The following is a 26,528-nucleotide window of genomic DNA, read 5'->3' as shown; positions in this document are numbered from 1 at the left end:
GTTATCTGACCTCTTCAATGGTATCCTGGATGGGGGGGGCGGGGTCTCACTGATTCACCGAGGCTAATATTAGCTTAATACTCAAGCCTGATAAGGACCCACTTAATCCAGCATCATACAGACCGATTTCACTTATGAACTCGGATTACAAAATCTTAAAAAAAATCTTGGTGGATAGACTGGCTCTTATCATGCCAGAACTTATCCGAGATGACCAGACAGGCTTCATTAAGGGGAGGTCAGCAGTTAAAAATGTGAGAACTCTCCAGCTTCTACTCACACACTATTGGAGTACCAAATCGAAAAAACGGGTAGGAAGGTCAGATGAAGCATGTGTTCTACTTGTAGACGCAGAAAAAGCCTTCGATAGGGTCCTCTGGGGACACCTTTTTTACACCCTCACACAATTCGGGATCGAGGGCTCGTTCGTTGAGACCCTGCAAACCCTCTACACTAACCCACAGGCGGCAGTGCTGGTGAATGGAACCCAGTCGCCACCATTTTCCCTAGAAAGAGGCACAAGGCAGGGGTGCCCTTTGTCACCCCTGCTCTTCGACCTAGCCCTGGAACCCCTAGCAGCAACAATTAGGTTGCAGACTGAGGGACTTAGGGTTGGATCATCCACCCTACATTTGTCACTCTTCGCGGACGATATAGTCCTATATGTGCAAAATCTTTGCCTGAATGTCCCCATCCTAATGGAGATCATAGTAAACTTTGGCAAAATATCTGGGTATAAGATGAATACCGACAAGACGGAGATAGTGTGGTTGACTGGTACCGATGATGCTCCAGATCTCCAATACAATTTCAAACAAGAAGGGAAGTTTTTTAGATACCTGGGGATTGAGCTATCACTGAATCCTTCAGATTGGTATGGCGCTAATTACACGCCGCTGAAGAGAGAGGCTACAGACTTAGTGACGCATTGGGCTAAACTACCACTCTCACTGTCGGGCAGAATAGGACTTATCAAAATGATCCTTTTCCCAAAATTCTCTATAAGATGCAAATGTTGCTCATCAATAAGGAAGATCTGAAATTTTGGAACTCCCTGTTCTTATCCTTTATCTGCGCTAACAAAAAGCACAGAATTAGATCAGACCGACTGTGCAGCGCATCTGACTTTGGGGGCATGGCCGTTCCGGACTTGTAGCTATATAGCTGGTCAACCCAAGTTAAATACGTCTTTGACTGGCTGACGGGGGGAGACCACTTCACTGTCCCGGACCTAGAAAGACAACTTATACACCCATGGTCCCTGGCCATGTTGCCTCATTTACAGCCTACAAAACTGGACAAACATTTGACACAGTACGCCCCAATACAACACCCACTCTATGCATGGAGGAAAATGTGTAATAGAATACAATTCAAGTATGAGGTAACTAGCTATACGCCATTGCAGGGAAACCCCAATTTTATCCCAGGGATGACAACACGTACATTTAAGGACTGGGGAACGCGAGGTTTGAACACAGTGTTTAAGATGTTAGAGGGGGATGGGAAGACGATACGCACATTTGCTTCTATACAAGAGTCATACATGTTACCTAGATCCCATCATTTTGCGTTTCTGCAAGCCAAACACTACATAGCGGAGTTGTTGGGGCCTGGATCGCTCCCGCAGAATGACAATACTGTCTACCAATTGGCTAACCTATTCTCCCAAGGACATACCTCAATTTATCCGATTTACAAAGCCCTGCTGGCACCTATCAATGAGAACACCAGGAAACACATTAGCGAAAAGTGGTTAGAGTTACTACACACCGACATCTCCACGCTGCAGGTTACACATAGTATCCATAGAGTACAGCGTGCAACATTGTCTATGGATATTAGGGAATCCCACAATAAGCTCCTAGAGACAGCGTACATTACACCAAAATTGTATAAAATCTGGGACACTGAGTCATCAGGGAACTGCCCACGCTGCATGCAAAATAAAGCAGACCTCTTGCATATGATCTGGAATTGCCCCAAGCTCGCCAGGTTCTGGGGTATGACCCATTTCTGGTTGAAGTCTATTGGAATCTTGCTGGAGAGATTCACCCCACAGACACTTATCTTCTTAGAATGTCAAAACACTAATAGGGCGACCACAATATTTGTGCACAATGTAATCTTACAGGCAAGGAAGGTTATCCTTAAGAACTGGTTAGCTCGGGAGGCCCCAACACTAAAGCAGTTAAAAAGAGAAATTCATCAACAACTACTTCATGAACAGGCAGACACATTGGGAGACACCCAGAGACGCACAAAATGTTTTATGGGCAAATGGGAGGTTTATTTGCATACACTAGATCAGGCGCAACAAGTGCAAATACTGTATCCAATTCGCAATACGAGCTACATCTTGGAGGCTCAATTGCGGGGAGAGTGGCAACTTGACTTTGAGAGTTACACTCCAGGCTTGAGGAGGGGGATCTAGATAAGGTGAGGCGCAGAACAGTGACACCCCGGGGCAGGGAGAGTTGAGTCAGGCAGGAAGATGGAGGGTAAATGAACACTAATAGAAAAAGAGGTCACGCACTGATAAAGCTCAATGATTTCTCTTATCTTTTATTGTTGAATTTTTCTTTGGTATGATTCTTGTTGTTCTTATGTATATCGAGGTCACATGAGTGACTATGTGAATGGCCTACAATGTTTGTATCTATTAATTGAGATGTGAATTATTGTGTGACTTTTGCATAAATAAAGAATTTCAAAAAAATAAAAAAAATAAACACTAAGTTACAAAAAATAAAAAAAGAAATTATCAAAGCTTTAAACTAATTACACCTAATCTAAGGGCCCTATGAAAATAAAAAAGCCCCCGCCAAATAAAAAACCCTAGCCTACAATAAACTACAAATAGCCCTTACAAGGGCCTTTTGCGGGGCATTTCCCCAAAGTAATCAGCTCTTTTACCTGTAAATAAAAATACAAATACCCCCCCAACAGTAAAACCCACCACCCACACAACCAACCCCCCAAATAAAAAGCTAATCTAAACAAATCTAAGCTCCCCATTGCCCTGAAAAGGGCATTTAGATGGGCATTGCCCTTAAAAGGGCATTTAGCTCTATTGCAGCCCAAGACATAATCTAAAACTAAAACCCACCCAACAAAACCCTTAAAAAATCCTAACACTAACCCCAGAAGATTTACTTACAGTTTTGAAGATCCGACATCCATCCTCCAAGAAGCCGGGAGAAGTCCTCAAAGAAGCGGCCGAAGTCTTCATCCAAGCCCGCAGAAGTCTTCATCCAGACGGCATCTTCTATCTTCATCCATCCTGCGTGGAGCGGCTCCATCTTCAAGACGTCCGACGAGGAGCATCCTCTTCTGCCGACGACTGCCGACGAATGAAGGTTCCTTTAAATGACGTCATCCAAGATGGCGTCCCTAGATTCCGATTGGCTGATAGAATTCTATCAGCCAATCGGAATTAAGGTTGAAAAAATCCTATTGGCTGTTGAAATCAGCCAATAGGATTGAGCTTTCATCCTATTGGCTGAACCAATCAGCCAATAGAATGCGAGCTCAATCCTATTTGCTGATTGGATCAGCCAATAGGATGAAAGCTCAATCCTATTGGCTGATTGCAACAGCCAATAGGATTTTTTCAACCTTAATTCCGATTGGCTGATAGAACTCTATCAGCCAATCGGAATCTAAGGGACGCCATCTTGGATGATGTCATTTAAAGAAACCTACATTCGTCGGTAGTCTTCGGAAAGAGGATGCTCCGTGTCGGATGTCTTGAAGATGGAGCCGCTCTGCGGCGGATGGATGAAGATAGAAGATGCCGTCTGGATGAAGACTTCTGTGGGCTTGGATGAAGACTTTGGCTGCTTCGTTGAGGACTTCACCCGGGTTCTTGGAGGATGGATGTCGGATCTTCAAAACTGTAAGTAAATCTTCTGGGGTTAGTGTTAGGATTTTTTAAGGGTTTATTAGGTGGGTTTTAGTTTTAGATTAGGGTTTTGGGCAGCAATAAAGCTAAATGCCCTTTTAAGGGCAATGCCCATTCAAATGCCCTTTTCAGGGCAATGGGGAGCTTAGGTTTTTTTAGTTAGCTTTTTATTTGGGGGGTTGGTTGTGTGGGTGGTGGGTTTTACTGTTGGGGGGGTATTTGTATTTTTTTTACAGGTAAAAGAGCTGATTACTTTGGGGCAATGCCCCGCAAAAGGCCCTTTTAAGTGCTATTTGTAGTTTATTGTAGGCTAGGATTTTTTTTATTTTGGGGGGGCTTTTTTATTTTCATAGGGCTCTTAGATTTGGTGTAATTAGTTTAAAGCTTTGATCATTTATTTTTTATTTTTTGTAACTTAGTGTTTATTTTTTTGTGCAACTTAGTGTTTGTTATTTTTTGTAACTTAGTTGGTTTTTTGTAACTTAGTAATTTTTTAGTATAGATTTAAATTATTAGAGTAGGGTTAGGTGTTTAAATATATAATATAGTTAATTTAATTTGTAGTTTATTGTAATTTTAGTCTAATAGCTAGGTTAGGTTAATTATTAATTTAATATACTTTAATATAATTTTAGTATAACAGTTAGGGTAGATTAATTAATAGTTTAATATAGTTTAATTTAAATCTAAAGGTAAGTTTAAATTTATTATAAGATAGGGATGAGTTAATATTTAATGTAAGGTTAGCGGGTTGTTAGGTTTAGGGGTTAATAGTTTAATTTAGTTTATGGCGACGTGGGGGGCTGGCGGTTTAGGGGTTAATAGGTTTAGTAAGTGCTAGTGATATGGGAGGCCAGGGGTTTAGGGGTTAATACATTTATTTAGTTGCAGTGGGCTCCGGGAGCGGCGGGATAGGGGTTAATAACTTTTATTTAGGTGTCGGCGGTGTCGGGGCAGCAGATTAGGGGTTAATAAGTATCATGTAGGTGGTGGCGGTGTAGGGGGTGGCAGATTAGAGGTGTTGAGACTTGGTGGTTATGTTAGGGTGTTAGGTGTAAACATAACTTTTATTCTCCCATAGGAATCAATGGGATATCGGGCAGCAGCAAACATACGCTTTCGCTGTTTTAAGATTCCCATTGATTCCTATGGCATCCGCCGCCTCCAGGGCGGTGGATTGAAAACTAGGTACGCTGGGCTGGAATTGTGGCGAGCGTACCTGGTAGATTTTTGATAACTAGCAAAAGTAGTCAGATAGTGCCGAATTTGCAATCAGAACATCTGTAGTGACGTAAGCATCGATCTGTGTCGGACTGAGACCGGCGGATCGCATGTTACATCACAAAATTCTACTTTTGCCTGTCTGTAGCCTTTGATAAATAAGGCAAATCAAGCTCTCCACAACTACGCTGCGGAATTCCAGCATATTTGCAGTTGACGGCTTGATAAATAGGCCCCTACACCTTTGCCTTCCTGTTGAGGCCTCCTCCTCCTTGAGGGGCTTGGACAGGAAGTAAAGGATACTGCAGAAATTAAATTTAAAGAAAAGGATTTAAAAGTAAAATCCTTTTAAAATGATGAATAATACATATTGCAATGATTTCTATTAAAGGGACAGTAAACACCAGAGTTTTTGTTGTTTAAAAAGGTAGATAATCCCTTTATTACCCATTCCCCAATTTTGCATAACCAACACAGTTATAATAATATACTTTTTACCTCTGTGATGACCTTGTATCTATGGCTCTGCAAACTGTCCCCTTATTTCAGTTCTTTTGACAGACTTGCATTTTTAGCCAATCAGTGCTGGCTCCTAGGAGTTTCACGAGCCTGAGCTCAATGTTATCTATATGAAACACATGAACTAACGCCCTCTAGTGGTGAAAAACTGTCAAAATGCTTTCAAATTAGAGGCAGTCTTCAAGGTCTAAGAAATTATCACATGAACCTCCTAGATTTAGCTTTCAACTAAGAATACCAAGAGAACAAAGCAAAATTGGTAATAAAAGTAAATTGGAAAGTTGTTTAAAATTACATGCGCTATTTAAATCATGAAAGATTTTTTTTTACTTTACTGTCCCTTTATGTATAAGCCACTGCTTAGTGCTTTTTTGTTACAACAGACGATTTTTTTTCCCCTTTAAAATAATTTAAAACACTGTAATTTTGCAAGCATAATTAACAAGATTTGGCAAATCAAGAGAAGTTTAGGAATAAATCTCTTGAAAAGGTTGATGGTCTCCTTTGCTGTTTCCAAATAGATTCAAATTTAAATAAGGTTGTGCTCCGAACCAGTGTGTAGAACATAGGTGGCTCAGGTAAATACCGCTATACTTAAAGGGACATTAAACGCATTACTACTCACCATGGTATTGTTTTGCTACTGTATCTGTAGCTCTCTACAATGCTGTCCTCCCATTTTAAACCCTTACAAGTGCTGGTTGATGAAGCTCCGCATTTTCCACTGGGTAATGCGATCTTGGAGCTTAGATATTTTTGTATCCTGTGTTAGAAACAGTCGGCTAGATTTAGAGTTTGGCGTTAGCCGTCAAAACCAGCGTTAGAGGCTCCTAACGCTGGTTTTGGGCTACCACTGGTATTTAGAGTCAGTCAGGAAAGGGTCTAACGCTCACTTTCCAGCCGCGACTTTTCCATACCGCAGATCCCCTTACGTCAATTGCCTATCCTATCTTTTCAATGGGATCTTTCTAACGCCGGTATTTAGAGTCGTGGCTGAAGTGAGCGTTAGAAATCTAACGACAAAACTCCAGCCGCAGAAAAAAAACAGGAGTTAAGAGCTTTCTGGGCTAACGCCGGTTCATAAAGCTCTTAACTACTGTGCTCTAAAGTACACTAACACCCATAAACTACCTATGTACCCCTAAACCGAGGCCCCCCCACATCGCCGCCACTCTATTACATTTTTTTAACCCCTAATCTGCCGACCGCACACCGCCGCCACCTACGTTATCCCTATGTGCCCCTAATCTGCTGCCCCTAATACCGCCGACACCTACATAATATTTATTAACCCCTAATCTGCTGCCCCCGCTATCGCTGACACCTGCATATTTATTTTAACCCCTAATCTGCCGCTCCGTACACCGCCGCAACCTACATTATACCTATGTACCCCTAATCTGCTGCCCCTAACACAGCCGACCCCTATATTATATTTATTAACCCCTAATCTGCCGCCCCCAACGTCGCCTCCACCTACCTACAATTATTAACCCCTAATCTGCCGACCGGACCACACCGCTACTATAATAAATGTATTAACCCCTAAAGCTAAGTCTAACCCTAACACTAACACCCCCGTAACTTTAATATAATTTAAATCTAACGAAATAAATTAACTCTTATTAAATAAATTATTCCTATTTAAAGCTAAATACTTACCTGTAAAATAAACCCTAATATAGCTACAATATAAATTATAATTATATTGTAGCTATTTTAGGATTAATATTTATTTTACAGGCAACTTTGTAATTATTTTAACCAGGTACAATAGCTATTAAATAGTTAATAACTATTTAATAGTTACCTAGTTAAAATAATTACAAAAGTACCTGTAAAATAAATCCTAACCTAAGTTACAATTAAACCTAACACTACACTATCAATAAATAAATTAAATAAACTACCTACAATTATCTACAATTAAACCTAACACTACACTATCAATAAATTAATTAAATACAATACCTACAAATAAATACAATGAAATAAACTAACTAAAGTACAAAAAATAAAAAAATATTTACAAACATTAGAAAAATATTACAACAATTTTAAACTAATTACACCTACTCTAAGCCCCCTAATAAAATAACAAAGACCCCCAAAATAAAAAAATGCCCTACCCTATTCTAAAATTAAAATAGAAAAGCTCTTTTACCTTACCAGCCCTGAAAAGGGCCCTTTGTGGGGCATGCCCCAAAGAATTCAGCTCTTTTGTCTGTAAAAAAAAAAGATACAATACCCCCCCCAACATTACAACCCACCACCCACATACCCCTAATCTAACCCAAACCCCCCTTAAATAAACCTAACACTAAGCCCATGAAGATCTCCCTGCCTTGTCTTCACCACGCCGGGTTCACCGATCGATCCAGAAGAGCCTCCGATGTCTTGATCCAAGCCCAAGCGGGGGCTGAAGATGTCCATGATCCGGCTGAAGTCTTCATCCAAGCGGGAGCTGAAGAGGTCCATGATCCGACTGAAGTCTTCTATCAAGCGGCATCTTCAATCTTCTTTCTTCCGGATCCATGTAGTTCATCCCGCCGACGCGGAACATCCATCTTCACCAACGACTTCCCGACGAATGATGGTTCCTTTAAGGGACGTCATCCAAGATGGCGTCCCTCGAATTCCGATTGGCTGATAGGATTCTATCAGCCAATCAGAATTAAGGTAGGAAAATTCTGATTGGCTGATGGAATCAGCCAATCAGATTCAAGTTCAATCCGATTGGCTGATCCGATCAGCCAATCAGATTGAGCTTGCATTCTATTGGCTGATCGGAACAGCCAATAGAATGCGAGCTCAATCTGATTGGCTGATCGGATCAGCCAATTGGATTGAACTTGAATCTGATTGGCTGATTCCATCAGCCAATCAGAATTTTCCTACCTTTATTCCGATTGGCTGATAGAATCCTATCAGCTAATCGGAATTCGAGGGACGCCATCTTGGATGACGTCCCTTAAAGGAACCGTCATTCGTCGGGAAGTCGTCGGTGAAGATGGATGTTCCACGTCGGCGGGATGAACTACATGGATCCGGAAGAAAGAAGATTGAAGATGCCGCTTGATAGAAGACTTCAGTCGGATCATGGACCTCTTCAGCTCCCGCTTGGATGAAGACTTCAGCCGGATCATGGACATCTTCAGCCCCCCGCTTGGGCTTGGATCAAGACATCGGAGGCTCTTCTGGATCGATCGGTGAACCCGGCGTGGTGAAGACAAGGTAGGGAGATCTTCAGGGGCTTAGTGTTAGGTTTAAGGGGGGTTTGGGTTAGATTAGGGGTATGTGGGTGGTGGGTTGTAATGTTGGGGGGGGTATTGTATGGGTTTTTTTTACAGGCAAAAGAGCTGAATTCTTTGGGGCATGCACCGCAAAGGGCCCTTTTCAGGGCTGGTAAGGTAAAAGAGCTTTTCTATTTTAATTTTAGAATAAGGTAGGGCATTTTTTTATTTTGGGGGTCTTTGTTATTTTATTAGGGGGCTTAGAGTAGGTGTAATTAGTTTAAAATTGTTGTAATATTTTTCTAATGTTTGTAAATATTTTTTTATTTTTTGTAACTTAGTTCTTTTTTATTTTTTGTACTTTAGTTAGTTTATTTCATTGTATTTATTTGCAGGTATTGTATTCAATTAATTTATTGATAGTGTAGTGTTAGGTTTAATTGTAGATAATTGTAGGTAGTTTATTTAATTTATTTATTGATAGTGTAGTGTTAGGTTTAATTGTAACTTAAGTTAGGATTTATTTTACAGGTAATTTTGTAATTATTTTAACTAGGTAGCTATTAAATAAATACAAAGTTGCCTGTAAAATAAATATTAATCCTAAAATAGCTACAATATAATTATAATTTATATTGTAGCTATATTAGGATTTATTTTACAGGTAAGTATTTAGCTTTAAATAGGAATAATTTATTTAATAAGAGTTAATTTATTTTGTCAGATTTAAATTATATTTAACTTAGGGGGGTGTTAGTGTTAGGGTTAGACTTAGCTTTAGGGGTTAATACATTTATTAGAGTAGCGGTGCGGTCCGGTCGGCAGATTAGGGGTTAATTATTGTAGGTAGGTGGAGGCGACGTTGGGGGCGGCAGATTAGGGGTTAATAAATATAATATAGGGGTCGGCGGTGTTAGGGGCAGCAAATTAGGGGTACATAGGGATAATGTAGGTTGCGGCGGTGTACGGAGCGGCAGATTAGGGGTTAATAATAATATGCAGGGGTCAGCGATAGCGGGGGCGGCAGATTAGGGGTTAATAAATATAATATAGGGGTCTGCAGTGTTAGGGGCAGCAGATTAGGGGTAGATAGGGATAACGTAGGTTGCGGCGGTGTACGGAGCGGCAGATTAGGGGTTAATAATAATATGCAGGGATCAGCGATAGCGGGGGCGGCAGATTAGGGGTTAATAAATATAATATAGGGGTCTGCGGTGTTAGAGGCAGCAGATTAGGGGTACATAGGGATAACGTAGGTTGCGGCGGTGTACGGAGCGGCAGATTAGGGGTTAATAATAATATGCAGGGGTCAGCGATAGCGGGGGCGGCAGATTAGGGGTTAATAAATATAATATAGGGGTCTGCGGTGTTAGGGGCAGCAGATTAGGGGTACATAGGGATAACGTAGGTTGCGGCGGTGTACGGAGCGGCAGATTAGAGGTTAATAATAATATGCAGGGGTCAGCGATAGCAGGGGCGGCAGATTAGGGGTTAATAAATATAATATAGGGGTCTGCGGTGTTAGGGGCAGCAGATTAGGGGTACATAGGGATAACGTAGGTTGCGGCGGTGTACGGAGCGGCAGATTAGGGGTTAATAATAATATGCAGGGGTCAGCGATAGCAAGGGCGGCAGATTAGGGGTTAATAAGTGTAAGGCTAGGGGTGTTTAGACTCGGGGTTCATGTTAGGGTGTTAGGTGCAGACTTAGGAAGTGTTTTCCCATAGGAAACAATGGGGCTGCGTTAGGAGCTTAACGCTGCTTTTTTGCAGGTGTTAGGTTTTTTTTCAGCTCAAACAGCCCCATTGTTTCCTATGGGGGAATCGTGCACGAGCACGTTTTTGAAGCTGGCCGCGTCCGTAAGCACCGCTGGTATAGAAAGTTGCAGTGGCGGTAAATATGCTCTACGCTCCCTTTTTTGGAGCCTAACGCAGCCCTTCTGTGAACTCTAAATACCAGCGGTATTTAAAAGGTGCGGGGGAAAAAAAGCATGCGTAGCTAACGCACCCCTTTGGCCGCAGAACTCTAAATCTAGCCGAGTGTGCGTTCACAGATCAGTGACCCTGCTGGCTTCTTAAAAGCTGTATTGTCCACTTAGGGTTAGTGTGCATGATACAGAGCATCAGCTTTATATTTTGAAAAACTGTGAGGCAGCAGGCAATATCAATGATTTGTGAATGTGCACTGCAAAAAATACTTAAAGGGACATGAAACCCAAAATTTTTCTTTCATGATTTAGGTAGAACATACAATTTTAAACAACTTTCCAATTTACTTCTATTGTCAAATTTGCTTCATTCCCTTGGTATCATTTGTTAAAGGAACAGCAATGCACTTCTGGTTTCTAACTGTACACATGGGTGAGCCAATGACATTCGGTGTATATATGCAGCCACCAAACAGCAGCTAGAACCTAGGTTCTTTGCTGCACCTGAGTTTTCCAAGATAAACCTTTCAGCAAAGGATAACTAGAGAAGGAAGCAAATTAAATAATAGAAGTAAATTGGAAAGTTGTTTAAAATCGTATGCTCTGTCTAAATCATGAAAGAAAAATGTTGGGTTTCATGTCCCTTTAAGTTCCAAGGTGACAATGCCCAGAACAAATTAGTACAAGTCGTAACAATGCTATTAAGTTGTGCTCAGCAATTGGTTGCACAAAGGTAGGGGGTGGCATTGTGCAAGAGAGCTCATGTTCAGTAGTAGATTTTGCTATACAATTCTGCATTGTAGATTGCGATTACAAGCTGACAGGTTCTCTACAATCTGATAGTGCAGTTATTTTTTATTTGTCTTAAAGGGACAGTCTACACCAGAATTTTATTGTTTTAAAAGATAGATAATCCCTTTATTACCCATTCCCCAGTTTTGCATAACCAACACAGTTATAATAATATACTTTTAACCTCTGTGATTATCTTGTATCTAAGCCTCTGCAAACTGCCCCTTTTTTCAGTTCTTTTGACAGACTTGCAGTCTAGCCAATCAGTGCCTGCTCCCAGATAACTTCACGTGCATGAGCACAGTGTTATCTATATGAAATACGTGAACTAACACCCTCTAGTGGTGAAAAACTGTTAAAATGCAATCTTAAAAGAGGTGGGCTTCAAGGTCTAAGAAATTAGCATATGAACCTCCTAAGTTAAGCTTTCAACTAAGAATACTAAGAGTACAAAGCAAAATTGGTGATAAAAGTAAATTGGAAAATTGTTTAAAATTACATGCTCTATCTGAATCATGAAAGTTTATTTTGGCCTAGACTGTCCCTTTAATTAAAAATGTCACAATGAGAATACATTTTGAGTATAATGTCTCCTCAAGTTTCCATTGTGTCTGAATATACGGAGAAACTATCCTTTTGTTCTTTTACTAAGGGCAATTATGCATATTTTGTCTTGTGGTAGATTGTCACCTGATTGTGATCTACGTTGCTATATATTTTTTTCTCATAACTTAGATAAATACAAAAATGTTCCCACCTATCTTGCAGCTCTCCTCTTTGCTTTTTATCCTCATAGCGAGACACTTCCAGCCAACCTTTCTCTTTCTCCAGTTGAGATATGGAGGTTTCTAATTGCTGAGAGATAAATAACGGAAATGTCAGTAGGATTATAGATGCAACATACTTTGTCTAAGGAACCAGGATACTATCAGAGATTGTGTTCAATTAACTATCAAATTATGTGCTTCACCAATGACAAGAACTAAATAGCTTATGTTGATGTTTCCCAAAAGTAAACTGCTGGCATATTAGTTCAGTTGCCTTGTAAAATATGTTGAATGAAGATTACTAGAAATTTATTGAACCTGTTTAGATAGAAAGATAGATAGATAGATAGATAGATAGATAGAGTATTTATATAGTTATTTTTAAGAAAATAGGCTTGGGTGACTCTCTTCGTATATGGTGAGTAGGCCACCCCACACATTCCTGCCCAGACACCTCCCCTTAGTCAGGGTCTTAAAGGGACATTATAAACTCATTTTTTCTTTGCATAAATGTTTTGTAGATGATCTATTTATATAGCCCAGCTCAGGAGTGTGCATGTGTCTTTAGTACTCTATGGCAGCAATGTTTTCCAACATTATTTGTAGCTTTGTTATACAATGTTGCAAAACACTGCTGCCATAGAGTACTAAAGACACGTGCACACTCCTGAGCTCTTAAAAGCCTACCTAGTTTTACTCTTCAATGAAAGATACAGAGAGAACAAAGCAAATTTGATAACATAAGTAAATTGGAAAGTTGTTTAAAATTCCAAATCATGAAAGTTTAATTTTAACGTTACTGTCCTTTTAAAGGAACATAATCATGAAAGAAAACTTTTGGGTTTCAGATAGAGCATACAAATTTCAGATTTAGTTCTATTATCAAATTTTCTTAATTTTCTTGGTATCCTTTGATGAAAGAGAGCAATGCTCTTCTGGGGCCTGGCTGAACACATTGGGTGAGACTAGGACAAGCAGCTAGCTCACAGTAGTGCATTTCTTTTGAGCCTATGTATGCTTTTTCAATAATAGATAAGAAGAGAACGAAGCAAATTAGATAAGAGAAGTAAGTTGGAAAATGGTTAAAAATTGCATGTTAAATTGCATGTTATTTCTGAGTTATGAAAGTTTAATTTTAACTTTACTGTCCCTTAATTCCATTTCTCACCTGCAAGTCTATGTACACAGAATCAACCCATACTAAGTTTCAAGAAGGTCACTGAATAGAAGATTGTTTCGTGTTGAATAGATATGCACAAGGACCTTAGTGTGAGGAGGGAGGGGCATTAAAAATGAAATATAATGTTATTGTAGTTAAATAAAACTATTTAAATTCTTATTATTAAGGAAATGGTCATTTTTCTTTAGTTAAATAAAACTATTTATATTGTTATTATTAAGGTAATCATTATTTTTCTCCTTCCAATAAAGTACAGCAGAAACATTGATCAAATATGAATGATTAACTAATTAAGGGCCAAATAAAAGTGAAGCACAAAATTGTGCTTACGCAAGCGTGATATTTACTCTCCACTCAAAATACCAGCGCATGCAATTGTGTGCTGGTATTATAAGTAAGGCACAATGCAAACGTGAACTTGCATTTGCATTGCATGGAAGCTTTGCACTCATGAGAGCGCGTTTCCATAGGCTCCAATGGGAGCCTCGTTCTGATGTCGTTGTACACGGCACAGAACCTAGCACAGCGATGGGCAGCAAAGTGTAAATTATTATTATCAGGTATTTGTAGAGCGCCAACAGATTCTGCTGCGAGGATATATATGTATATGATTATACCATTGGTGGACATTTAAATATTTGATAACAGAGTCAAACTAAAACCAACTGGCTGAGGACAGATGATCTAGTTATCTGCTTGGGCGAGATTTGCTAAGACGTCTTTGTCAGTACTGTGAGGTCATCAAAGAATTTTAAAAAAGGAACATTTTAGCTTGAGAGCTGTTTATCTCACAATGCAGGATTTTTGATGTGAAGGAGAGGCACCTACATTACAATACAATGCTTCAAAAAGTCCCAAAGATTTAGTGTGATTTCTCTCCATGCAGGGGAGTTTTCATCAGGCCCTTTTGTAAATAATGCTGATACCTTGCAGCTCACATGATGCAATCATTTTATTAGATCAGTTTAATAGATTTTCCTTTATCACATAATATAACAGGACATCTTACATTGCCACTCAGTGTTTAAAATGCATATTAGTGAAATGATAACATACTAGATATATTCATTACCTGCTAATACCTTGTGTACTAGTCTCTGATCTCTATATGTGTGTACTGTTTATGTATAATTCTGTCCCTTTAACACTGACATTCTCAGGAACTTACTTTCTGTTTAAGTGCCAGAAGTTCTATCTTGGATCTACTGAGTTCAAGTTCTTTGTCTCGTTTTCGTAGCTCCTCTGATTGTCCTTCCAGTTTCTCATGAGCACCCTGTAGTTGCTGCACAAGATCTGCTCGCTTCTGGGCACTCTCAGTCAGTGATGACCTTAGGTCCAGAGCTGACCCACTCCAAATCCTGTTGCTTAGGGACTGCTCCAAACCATTTGGCTCAAAAGACCATGATGGGAGACGGGACAAAGAATTCCTCCTTGAGATTGGAGGGCTAGACAGGTTCCTGGTATAATCTGCAGCCAATGGTGCTTTACTGTGCATAATAAAAAAATGGTGTAACACAACATACAAAAGAAAGAACTAAACAAAACCTAATTATTAGTTAAAGGGCTACTAAAGGGTTAAAGTCTACAACAGAATTTGTATTGTTTAAAAAGATAGATAATCCCATTATTACCCATTCTCCAGTTTTGCTTAACCAACAGGGTTATATTAATATACTTTTTACCTTTGTGATAACCTTGTATCTAAGCCTATGCAGACTGCCCCCTTATTTCAGTTCTGTTGAAAAACTAGCATTTTAGTCAATCAGTGCTGACTCCTAGGTATCTCCACGGGCGTGAGCACAATGTTATTTATATGGCACACATTAACTGACGCCCTCTAGCTGTGAAAAACTGTCAAAATGCACAGATTTTAGAAGCATCCTTCAAGGCCTTAGAAATTAGCATATGAGCCTACTTAGGTTTAGCTTTACAAAGAGAACTAAGCAAATTTGATGATAAAAGTAAAAAATTGGAAAGTTGTTTAAAATTACCTGCCCTATCTGAATCATAAAAACATAAATTATGCTTACCAGATTATTTCCTTTCCTTCTGTATGAGGAGAGTCAGACACCCCAGCCAAAGGCTTAAATACCTCCCCACTTCCCTCATCCCCCAGTCATTCTGCCGAGGGATCAAGGAACAGTAGGAGAAATATCAGGATATAAATGTTGCCAGAAGAACAAAACAAAATTAAAGGGACAGTATACACTCATTTTCATATAACTGCATGTAATAGACACTACTATAAAGAATAAGATGCACAGATACTGATATAAAAATCCAGTATAAAACTGTTTAAAAACTTACTTAAAAGCTGTCAGTTTGGCTCTGTTGAAAAGGTACCTGGAAAGCCCACTGCAAGTGGCAAATAAGACACTCCCCCCCTCCCCCTTCTTTTGCATATGAAAAGACCCTTTACACAAACAGGAGCAAGCTGGAGTAGGTAGTCGAGCGTATTCACATAAAACTTTGGGGCTTGGTTAGGAGTCTGAAAATCAGAGCAATGTTATTTAAAAATAAGCAAAACTATACATTTATTTAAAAAAAAAACTTTATGGGCTATATAAATAGATTATCTACAAAACATTTATGCAAAGAAAAAATGAGTGTATAATGTCCCTTTAAAGTCTGCCCAACGGAGAATTTGGGGCGGGGGCCGTGGACTCTCCTCATACAGAAGGAAAGGAAATTATCTGGTAAGCATAATTTATGTTTTCCTTCTTAATACGGCCCCTAAGATCCAACAATGACCTGCTTCTTGCGTCCTCTACCATCACCTCCTCTCATGCTAGACTACAGGACTTCTCTCGTGTGGGCACCAACCCTCTAGAACGCACTTCCTCGAGCTGTCCGACTTTCCCCTAACCTCTCTATGGTGTTTGTTGTGATATTATAATATATAATGCTTTCTTCCTAGTTTGTGCTCTGACTTGTAAATGTATATAATTGTTGCAAAGAAGCAGGGGCGGGGACAGTGTTGTTGGAGTGAGGAACCAGGAAATAAAGTGTGTAGTTAGTTGCTGTATAAATGGACTCTGTGTCAGATATATTTCCAAACCACCTGGATTTACAAACACTACATTTTGGCGACGAGGATTATGTTTGAACCCTATTGCTTTGTCTCAGCAAACAGTGAGTAACCTGCTGCAATACACACACAAGAATGGCTGCATGTAATGAATACAACTTCCCTGTGTTTGATTCTGATGCAGAACTAAGCTCAGTAGGCCCAAGATGGCTAAAATGGATTCAGAGATTTGAAAATTATCTTATTACTTTGGATGTTACTGATGCAAACAGAAAAAAGGCTTTACTGCTTTCATTTAGCTGGAGAAAAAGTGTATGACATTTATGATACCTTGTCTGCAACCACTGACTCATACAATGATGTTAAAGATAAACTGACAACATATTTTCTCCCTAAAAAGAACACTCAGTATGAAATATACACATTCAGACAGGCAACACAACAGGGTGATGAACCTTTAGATGCATTTCAAACCAGGTTACGTTTACTAGCAAAGAATTGTGAGTTTTCTAATGTTGAAAATGAGATTAAAGCACAGATAATACAAAGCTGCACTTCTTCAAAACTTAGGAAATATGCACTGAGACAATCTGAACTATCTTTAAAAGATTTGCTTGATTATGGCAGAACATTAGAAATTGCTGACAGGCAAGCTGCAAGCATAGAAAATAGATCTACTGAAGATCAGTTTATTACAAATAGAGTTCAAAAAGACAGTTCAACAGTACAGCCCACAAGAAAGAAAGAGACCTCATGTGTGTTATGCAGGAACTGTGGGGGTTTCTATCCACATAATGGGACTTGTCCTGCAAGGAATAAGCAATGCAGGGCATGTGGGAAATTTAATCACTTTGCAAAGCAATGTAGAACAAAACTGTATCAAATACCTCAATCACATACTGAGCCACATACATCAGAACAGTGGAAAGTAAATCTAGTCAGATCTCCTGATCAAAAAGGACAATATTCAAACAATGATGACAAATATGTATTTGTAGTAAACAACATGTGTAACCTAACTCAGCCACAAGTTGATGTACTCATTAATGACACTAAAATCACTGCATTGATTGATTCAGGATCTGCTGTCAATTTAGTGGGTGAACAAACATTTCACATGTTAAAACCACAACCACAGTTATTACAGAGTAAAATAAATATATATGCATATAGATCAACTAAACCCCTTAATGTCATTGGTAAATTTACAGCCACATGTGCATTTAAACACAACAAAACAGCAACTATGTTTTATGTTGTAAAGGGTCAAAATTCTTCTCTTCTGAGTTTTGAAACTTCATCCAGTTTGGGACTTATAAAGCTTATGAATGCAATTTCACCTAGAAAGGACACAGGATCTGTAGCAGATCGGTTAGTACAGCAGTATTCCCATTTGTTTAATGGCATTGGTAAATTGAAAGATTTTCAAGTACAGCTGCATATTAATCCACATATAAAACCTGTAATACAACCACATAGAAGAATTCCATTTCATCTAAGGCACAAGGTTGATGCTGAACTCAGGAACCTTGAAACACAAGGAATCATCGAAAGAGTGCAGGGGCCAACTCCATGGGTCTCCCCAATAGTATCAATGCCAAAACCCAAAGACCCAAATAGTGTAAGAATTTGCATAGACATGAGGCAAGCCAACACTGCCATTATCAGGGAGCGCCACGTTACTCCAACATTAGATGATATAATTCATGATCTCAACCAGGCAAAAGTTTTCTCCAAACTTGATTTAAAATCAGGCTATCATCAACTGGAATTGGATCCAACAAGTAGATATATAACTACATTCTCAACACACACAGGATTGTGGAGATACAAGCGCCTAAGTTTTGGTGTTTCTTCTGCTGCTGAAGTATTTCAAAATGCAATACAGCAAACATTATCTGGAATTCCAGGAGTTAAAAACTTCAGCGATGATATCATTGTGCTACTCAAGAGGACCATGATAAAAATCTCACAGCAGTTTTTGAACGACTTCATGAGAAAGGACTTACCTTAAATTGTAGTAAGTGTGAATTTAACAAAACTAAACTAGAATTTTATGGATTTGTTTTTTCAGCTGAAGGCATATCAGCAGACCCAAAGAAAGTGGAAGCAATTCAGAATGCAAATCCTCCAATAGATGCCAGTGAAGTCAGAAGTTTCCTAGGGATGGTAAACTACTGTTCTCGATTTATCCCTAATTTCTCTACTATTGCCACACCTTTAAGAGAGTTAACAAAGAAAAGTGTGCCATGGCGTTGGACTGAAACTGAACAACAAGCTTTTCAACAACTGAAACAGAGTTTGACCAGTGACAAGACAATGCCCTATTTTAACCCTCAACGGCAAACTATTCTTTTAGTAGATGCTAGCCCTGTTGGTTTAGGTGCTATTCTGGCACAGAGAGACAAAGGCAAGCATTATATAATTGCTTATGGTAGCCGTTCTTTAAATGATGTGGAAAAACGTTATTCTCAAACAGAACGTGAAGCTCTGGCAATAGTTTGGAGTTGTGAATACTTTCATTTATATTTATATGGTTGTCCATTCACACTGATCACAGATCATAAGCCTTTACAGTTGATCTGGAATAATCCAAAATCCAAACCGCCCGCTAGAATAGAAAGATGGGGTTTAAGACTACAACCATATAATTTTACTGTGGTTTACAAATCTGGAAAAGAGAACCCAGCAGACTATATGTCTCGACATCCTATATCAACAGATTCATTCACAAGTTCACCAAGTTCCATGGATGCAGAGGAATATATCAATTTTGTTACTAATCATGCTATACCTAAAGCATTGAGTTTAGAAGAAATACAACAAGCAACATTAGCTGATCCTATACTGCAAAAACTCGCTGTATTAGTTCGGAATGGAAAATGGTACACAGCTGATTGTGACAAAATACATGGAAAAGAGTTGAAGTCATTTGCAAGATTTAGCAAAGAACTCTCAGTGAATAATGACAACAGTATTATCTTGCGAGGTAATCGACTAGTCATTCCGACATGTTTACAACAGCAAGTATTATCCTTAGCACATGAAGGTCACCAAGGAATAGTTAAAATGAAAAGTTTATTGCGAGAAAAAGTGTGGTTTCCATCAATAGATCAACAAGCAGAAAAGTTGGTGAGAAATTGTATTGTGTGTCAAGCCACAACTCCAGGAGCTCACAAAGAACCTTTAAAAATGTCTGCATTGCCTGAAGCACCATGGTGTAATGTGAGTATAGATTTTTATGGTCCATTACCTACTAGAGATTATTTGATGGTGGTTATAGACGAATATTCAAGATACCCGGTAGTAGAAGTTATCAGCTCAACATCTTCAGTCACTGTTATTCCGGTTTTAGACAAAGTTTTCTCTTTATTGGGAATTCCTAAAATTGTTAAAACAGATAACGGTCCCCCATTTAACAGTACTCAGTTTAATAAATTTGCTTCATATCTTGGATTTAAACATAGGCGCATTACCCCTTTGTGGCCACAAGCTAATGCAGAAGCTGAAAGATTCATGCGTTCTATGGGGAAATTTCTAAGGGCAACTACAGCGCAAGGTAGACCATGGAAACAAAATTTATACTCTTTTCTGAGAGACTATCGATCAACTCCCCATTGTACTACTGGCAGATCACCTGCAGAGCTGTTATTCAATCGCAAACTTCGGATCAAAATTCCGGATATAAATGATTCGCTAACAGAGACACTCAACAAGGACTTAATACAAAAAGACAGTCATGCCAAAGCCAAGATGAAAGCTTATGCGGATAAATATTATCATACCAAATCTGCTCCTTTTGCTGTTGGAGACAGAGTCCTGTGTAGGCAAGATAGACGACACAAGTTGGATACTTTACATGATGTCATCCCATATACAGTTACAAGAATTCAAGGATCAATGATCACTGCAGTAAGAAATGGACATACAATTACTCGGAACTCTTCTTTCTTCAAGAAACTACACAAAGAACAGGACACTGAAGTATCTGATGCAGAAGATGATGATTCTGATATACCCAAATTATTTCAAGAACATGATGATAATATGAATAACTCAGAGAGCAGTGAGGGGGAAGAAAACATAGCATATGATCAGTCCTTAGATACTAATCGAAAATACCCTCTCAGAGAAAACAGAAGACCTCCTGAATACCTTAAAAACTATGAAAAATAATGTGTTTTCATGTAATGTATTATGTCATCATGCAACTCTTTTATGTGAAATATAGTTGGTCTTATTTCTAGATATTAAGCATAGTATATATATAGTTATATTTATGTTTAGTTTAATTGTTATGTTTCTAATCTAAAGTAAGGGAGAGATATGGTGTTTGTTGTGATATTATAATATATAATGCTTTCTTCCTAGTTTGTGCTCTGACTTGTAAATGTATATAATTGTTGCAAAGAAGCAGGGGCGGGGACAGTGTTGTTGGAGTGAGGAACCAGGAAATAAAGTGTGTAGTTAGTTGCTGTATAAATGGACTCTGTGTCAGATATATTTCCAAACCACCTGGATTTACAAACACTACACTCTCCTCCTTTAAATGTTCCTTAAAGCCCTTTTAGTTCAGGGAAGCTTATCACCCGACTCATTAACAAACTAACTTCACTTACCCAACAGTTGCCCTCATCTATCTCCTCACTAATATCACTCTCACCTTTGCAGTCCCCACCTCCTGTTTCCCATCCTCCCACCCATCTAGATTGTAAGTTCCCACGGGAATAGGGCCCTCAATTCCCCCTGTATTTGTCTGTAAAATATTGTCTCTTATTGTATTGTTTCTCCGTTGTACTTTTATCCTTGTACCCATGGGCAACTCTGCGGAATCTGTTGGCGCTTTATAAATAAAGAATAATAATAATACTTGTGGGAAACATATATCCAAGCTCTAGAGGACACTGAATGAAAATGGGAGGGTAAAAAGAGAGGCGGACCCTGTTCTGAGGGCACCACAGCCTGCAAAACCCCTTCTCCCAAAAGCTGCTTCTGTTGAAGAAAAAACGCCAAATATGTAAAATTTGAAAAAATATGTAAGGAAGACCAGGTAGTTGCCCTACAAATCTGATCCCTAGAGGCCTCATTCTCAAAGACCCAAGAGAAAGCCACAGCTCTAGTTGGATGAGCCTTAATACTCTGAGGAGGCTTGTGTCCCCCTGACGCATAAGCTAAGCGAACATGCTCCTCAATCAGAAAAAACAAACAAAAAAACAAGGAAGTGGAAGAGACTTCCTGTCTCTTACGCTTCCCAGAATAGACACAAACAAGGAAAAAGTCTGACAAAACTCTGTAGCCTGAAAATAGAACTTCAAGGCCCGAACCACATCCAAGTTATGAAATGACCGCTGCTTTGAAGAAGGATTAGGACACAAGGAAGGAAACACAATCTAATGATTGATGTTGCGATCTGAAACATCCATAGGAAGAAAACCTAACCCAGTGAGAACAGCCTTAGCCGCATGAAAAACTAGGTAAGGGACCTCACATTGCTAAACAGCCATCTCGGAAACTCTGTGCGCTGAATCAATAGCCAGTAGAAAAAAGACCATTCAAAGACAGAAAATCTTAATGTCAACTCCATGCATAAGCCCAAACGGAGCGTTCTGCAAAACATAGAACAAGATGTAAACTCCAAGGAGGAGCATTAGATCTAAACACAGGCCTGATCTAGTCAAAGCCTGAACAAACAACTGGACATCTGGAAGCTCTGTGAGCCTCTTGAGTAGTAAATCCTGGAGAAAGGAAAGGATCCTGGAAAACCTAGCCTTATGCCAGGAGAATCCCCGCTCTACATACCAGAAGAGGTAGGTCCTGCACCCCCTATGATAGATGCAATAATATACCGGCTTAAGAGCTAGAACAAGAATATCAACAATTCTTTCAGAAAAAAACTTCTCTTGGCAAACACTAAGCTTTCATTTCCACGCAGTCAGCCTCAGAGAGTCCAGATTGTGATGAACACAAGTACCCTGCTCCAAAAGATCCCTGTAACAAGCTCTATGAAGGTGAAACCCCTAGACTGCGGCACAACTCTAGATATAAACGGAGCAAGCCATCTCACTGATGCCTGCTCCTGCTAGGATCGACCATCCACAACAAAGAGTGACATGGCCGAAAGAGAAGAAGGTTAAAAAGAAATCTGTAAGGAATGCTGGATGTCTTGCATATTCCGGATGAAAAGGCCGGAGCCCCACCTGGGTTCAAATCACTTTCTGCTACAGAAGGGGTGGAGCTAACACTGACGCCTTGAAAGCTTGATCGGCTTTCCCATTTATACAAACATTCGAGCAGGGAATGGTTGTAGGGAACATCCGATCCTGAAGAGTACGCTCATAGAGAGGGATGCTGGCAATGAGCTGATGTGGGCCTCCGCCCACCACCAAACACGAGCCCCCCTACCATTTAGCAAGAGGAACTCTCCTTCTCCAAAGGAAGGTCTCCCCACTGAAAGGATACAATTGGTACGAACCCAGAAGACCAAATCCTCCAAGCAGAATACTCACTGAGGAACCAAAGGAATAATCGGGAGGAAACTTCCACTCCACGGACCTCCCTAGGACACTCTCTCCCCACGGACAAGGAAGCGACAAGGTCAAAACCGCCCGGGAGAAATTAATAGAAAACATCTTCAGAACAGGGAGATCTGAACAGAACACTGGGATTGATTTCCCCCACCAGTATTCCATGTAAGTCTGTTAAGACAGATTCACCAACACCATGCCAAAGTCACAGCCTCGGCTGTGTATATCGCTCTCCACCCCCACGTCCACAAAGGCCAGAAGGGGGCTGGAGGGCATAACCTGATGGGTAAATTCGCAAGATCTCGGGATTTAAAGAAAGCTGCCACAGCAGGACTCAACTCCAAGCCTTCAGCTTGCTAGGCAGGGTAGATAAAAATCCCTGTCCATAAGACATAACAGCATCCAGATCCACCCTGGTGTCGACTCCAGCAACTCAGGTCTAGATCCAACTCTGAGGATCGAAAAGACACGAGAAAAACCCTAAAAGTCTATTAGCAGGCGATGGTAAGAACCCAGAAAGGCCTAGACCCGGGAACTACTGTAAAATCTGGAAGCAGGATACTGCCACCTAAAACCCTAGATCCCAAGAAGGATCAGAATGAGGTATACTGTAAGACATGGTTACTAAGAACCGGATTTGCCCAAAACATATGAAACAGGAAAGACATCCTTCTTCCTAATAAAGGAAGGAGAACCTTACATTCTCCAGCGAAAGAAGAACTAATAAGCTCTGCTTAAAAATCATATAACCCAATTAGGATGGGAAGACCCTCCCCCTATTAGGGCATGCACCAACAGTGGAAGAAAATATTCCCACAGTGTAATAGATACCGGGACAATGACTCCAAAAGTCCTTTGAAAACTTCCCCTTCTCTGATAAGACAGTTGCCCAGAAAAGAAGCCTTGTTCCGGCCACTAGGACCCCTAGATCCATATGCTCCAGTATTAAGCACCCAACCCAGATACTACCTAAACAGGTCTAGCCTGTTAACTAGGAAAGATGGGCCTGCTGTACCTGGACCGGAAATCTAGAAAAAGACTCCTCTTAAGTAGAAAGAAGGACCTAATTAGTATCCACAACAGATCCTGCCTGTCATCTAGGATATGACGTAACTCCCGGAACACTCCAGGGCTAAAACAAAACGTCTCAAGTTCCAGCAAGGCTAGAACAACTGAATAATCAAAATAAAGAACTTTAGCTCTGAGGCTTAAATGTTTTTTCGAAAATATCGGGGGAACTATCACCCTGAACATAAATCTATAAGCTTCCACTGGAAGCCTCCAACAATCTTGACCATCAAAGTTGATAGTAACAAAAATCCCATGTGACGAAACATCTCCCTAAGAAGAGTTTCTAAAACAACCCAGAGCTCTAATAACAAAAAACTATCCATAACGGAATAGCAAAGTAAAAGAAAAAGACAAGCTCCCACAAGTGATAAACTGAAAAAGGAGTGTGCAAACAAAAACAGGTCCGGCCTGTCATATGACACAACCACCCATAGAGCTCAGAACTGGGATTCTAAATAAATGATAAAACAAAAAGTAAAACAAGACGACAAAGAATATCACCATCCTCCTTGTCTAGTTAAGATCGTTATCTGATTTAGAGGACTGAGATTCAACTGACGTATAAGTACTGGGAACCTCTAACATCGTCAAAACCTCTCTGAGAAGTAAACGCAGGCGTGCCAATCTAAATGCTAAGCCCTCCGCAGTCGGAGGACCCAAGTAAGCAGACTCCGACCCTGGCGGTTCTCCCTCTGAAGCCTCAGAGGGAACCTCATCCCCAGAGGACTGATCGGACACAATCATTATTTTACACAAATGTCCTTGGGCAGGAGAGCCTGGATTAACCCTTTGCTTGCGCGTAGCAGGAATAGGTAATATTGCTAAGGCCATAGAGATGGCCATGTGGAACTGCGTAGTAACCTCTGGTGGAAACAAACCCCTTACAGGCGAAGGAGGATTGGAATTTGGAAAAACTGCATATGTAGGAACAGAATCTAGGGAACACACCTCACTGGACGAAGAGTCCTCAGAGGCGGATGGCTCAGTGGTCTCTAACATCTCAACATTAGGTGATGAGAACACTCTATTGCGGCATACGGAACATAATTGAGAGGGCTGGATTACCCGGGCCTCCTCACAATATACACAGGTATCAAATTCTGTATCGGAAGGATCCCCCTCTAAAATATCAGACTCCTCCTTAACGCGTCTATATCAAATTTTAGAAAAGGAAAAACAACTGACACCTTATACCCCCAATGGCTGGGGCACTCCCCACCTCCAATGACCCAGACAGATAGAGAAGATGCTCCTCTCCACAGACACCCGGTTAGGAATCGGAGAAAAACCGTGACCACACTCGATCACATGGTGCTCATGCAGGACCGCCACCCCTGCTAAGGAAAAGCATGCCCGCTCAATAAAGAACTATGCAGCTCTCAAAATGAAAGATAACCTGTATGTTCTGTATCTGCCTATAAGCCCAAACGTTCTTACACATAAGCAGTCAAAATCACATAACAAATATGATTAAAAATCCCACTGTTCAATAATCCCCCTCAGGAGATATTAACCCTTGATTCCATAAGATAAAGGAGTCCCACTGTGATCCTGTCTTCTATCGTTTATACATGTGTGTAAAATAATGAAACAATCTTACCGGAATCTATGCCGTGGAACAGTGACACAGTCCTTCAAGTTTGACAGATTGTAGCAGCGTTTCTGACATGGACTTGAGTAAAGAAAGAATGCAGCGAAACTCGTCAATGCTGATTGCTTAAGGAGCTGTTAATATGAGTCTGGATGGGTTCGCAGAAAGACTCTCTTTGCATCGCCAGACTCTAACTTTCATCAATGCTCTCACTGAGAGGCTGACAAGACTACTTAAAACTCCAGTCCCATCTCGAAGGGCAGATACCCTTCTTAAGGAACTACACCGAAATCTTCTGACACTTCTCTGCCAACCTCCTGTGATGAAGGCAAAGAATGACTGGGGGATGAGGGAAGTGGGGAGGTATTTAAGCTTTTGAAGCAAACAAGGAAATGAGCGGTGCGCTCTTTCATACCCTCAGCGTGTCTGTGTATCCGGTTACGGCACATGGGAGTGTGTAGATGACGTGTACATCACGTGGTCCTGTGTAGGAGAAACGGCATATTCGTCCTCAATGCCAGAATAAGAGAGCCAAGTACAAAAAGAGTCCCAACACAGGCAAATGTAGTTAAAAGTTCCAGACTTTAATCCAACGTTCGCTAAAAACATATATAAGTAAAGTACTGCATAGCAATGACTGACAATGACTGTCATATAAAAGCATTCATGTCAAGAAGGGAAAGCTGAGCTCCTCACACAGCAGACATGTTTTGTGCTTGCAAAGCACTTGTTCACTTAAGCCTTTGGCTGGGGTGTCTTTGCCTCCTCCTG

At 40.2% G+C, this 26,528-nt stretch overlaps 1 protein-coding gene across 1 annotated transcript in view; it reads right to left on the bottom strand.

The window, feature by feature from the left end:
• LOC128664483 (rho-associated protein kinase 1-like) overlaps positions 1-15,038 on the bottom strand; it is a 156,247-nt gene extending 141,209 nt beyond the window's left edge. Inside the window, exons 1-2 of the mRNA XM_053719307.1 lie at positions 14,712-15,038; positions 12,354-12,451 (exon numbers count right to left, since the gene is read on the bottom strand). Of these exons, the coding sequence (XP_053575282.1) occupies positions 12,354-12,451; positions 14,712-15,038 (425 nt within the window). The remainder of the gene's footprint in view (positions 1-12,353; positions 12,452-14,711) is intronic.
• Positions 15,039-26,528: the final 11,490 nt, after the last annotated feature.

The sequence above is a fragment of the Bombina bombina genome, chromosome 6 (assembly GCF_027579735.1).
Source record: "Bombina bombina isolate aBomBom1 chromosome 6, aBomBom1.pri, whole genome shotgun sequence".
Classification (NCBI taxonomy): Eukaryota; Metazoa; Chordata; class Amphibia; order Anura; family Bombinatoridae; genus Bombina; species Bombina bombina.
The sequence above is the reverse complement of the archived record's forward strand: the minus strand, read 5'-3'. Positions and strand labels throughout refer to the sequence as shown.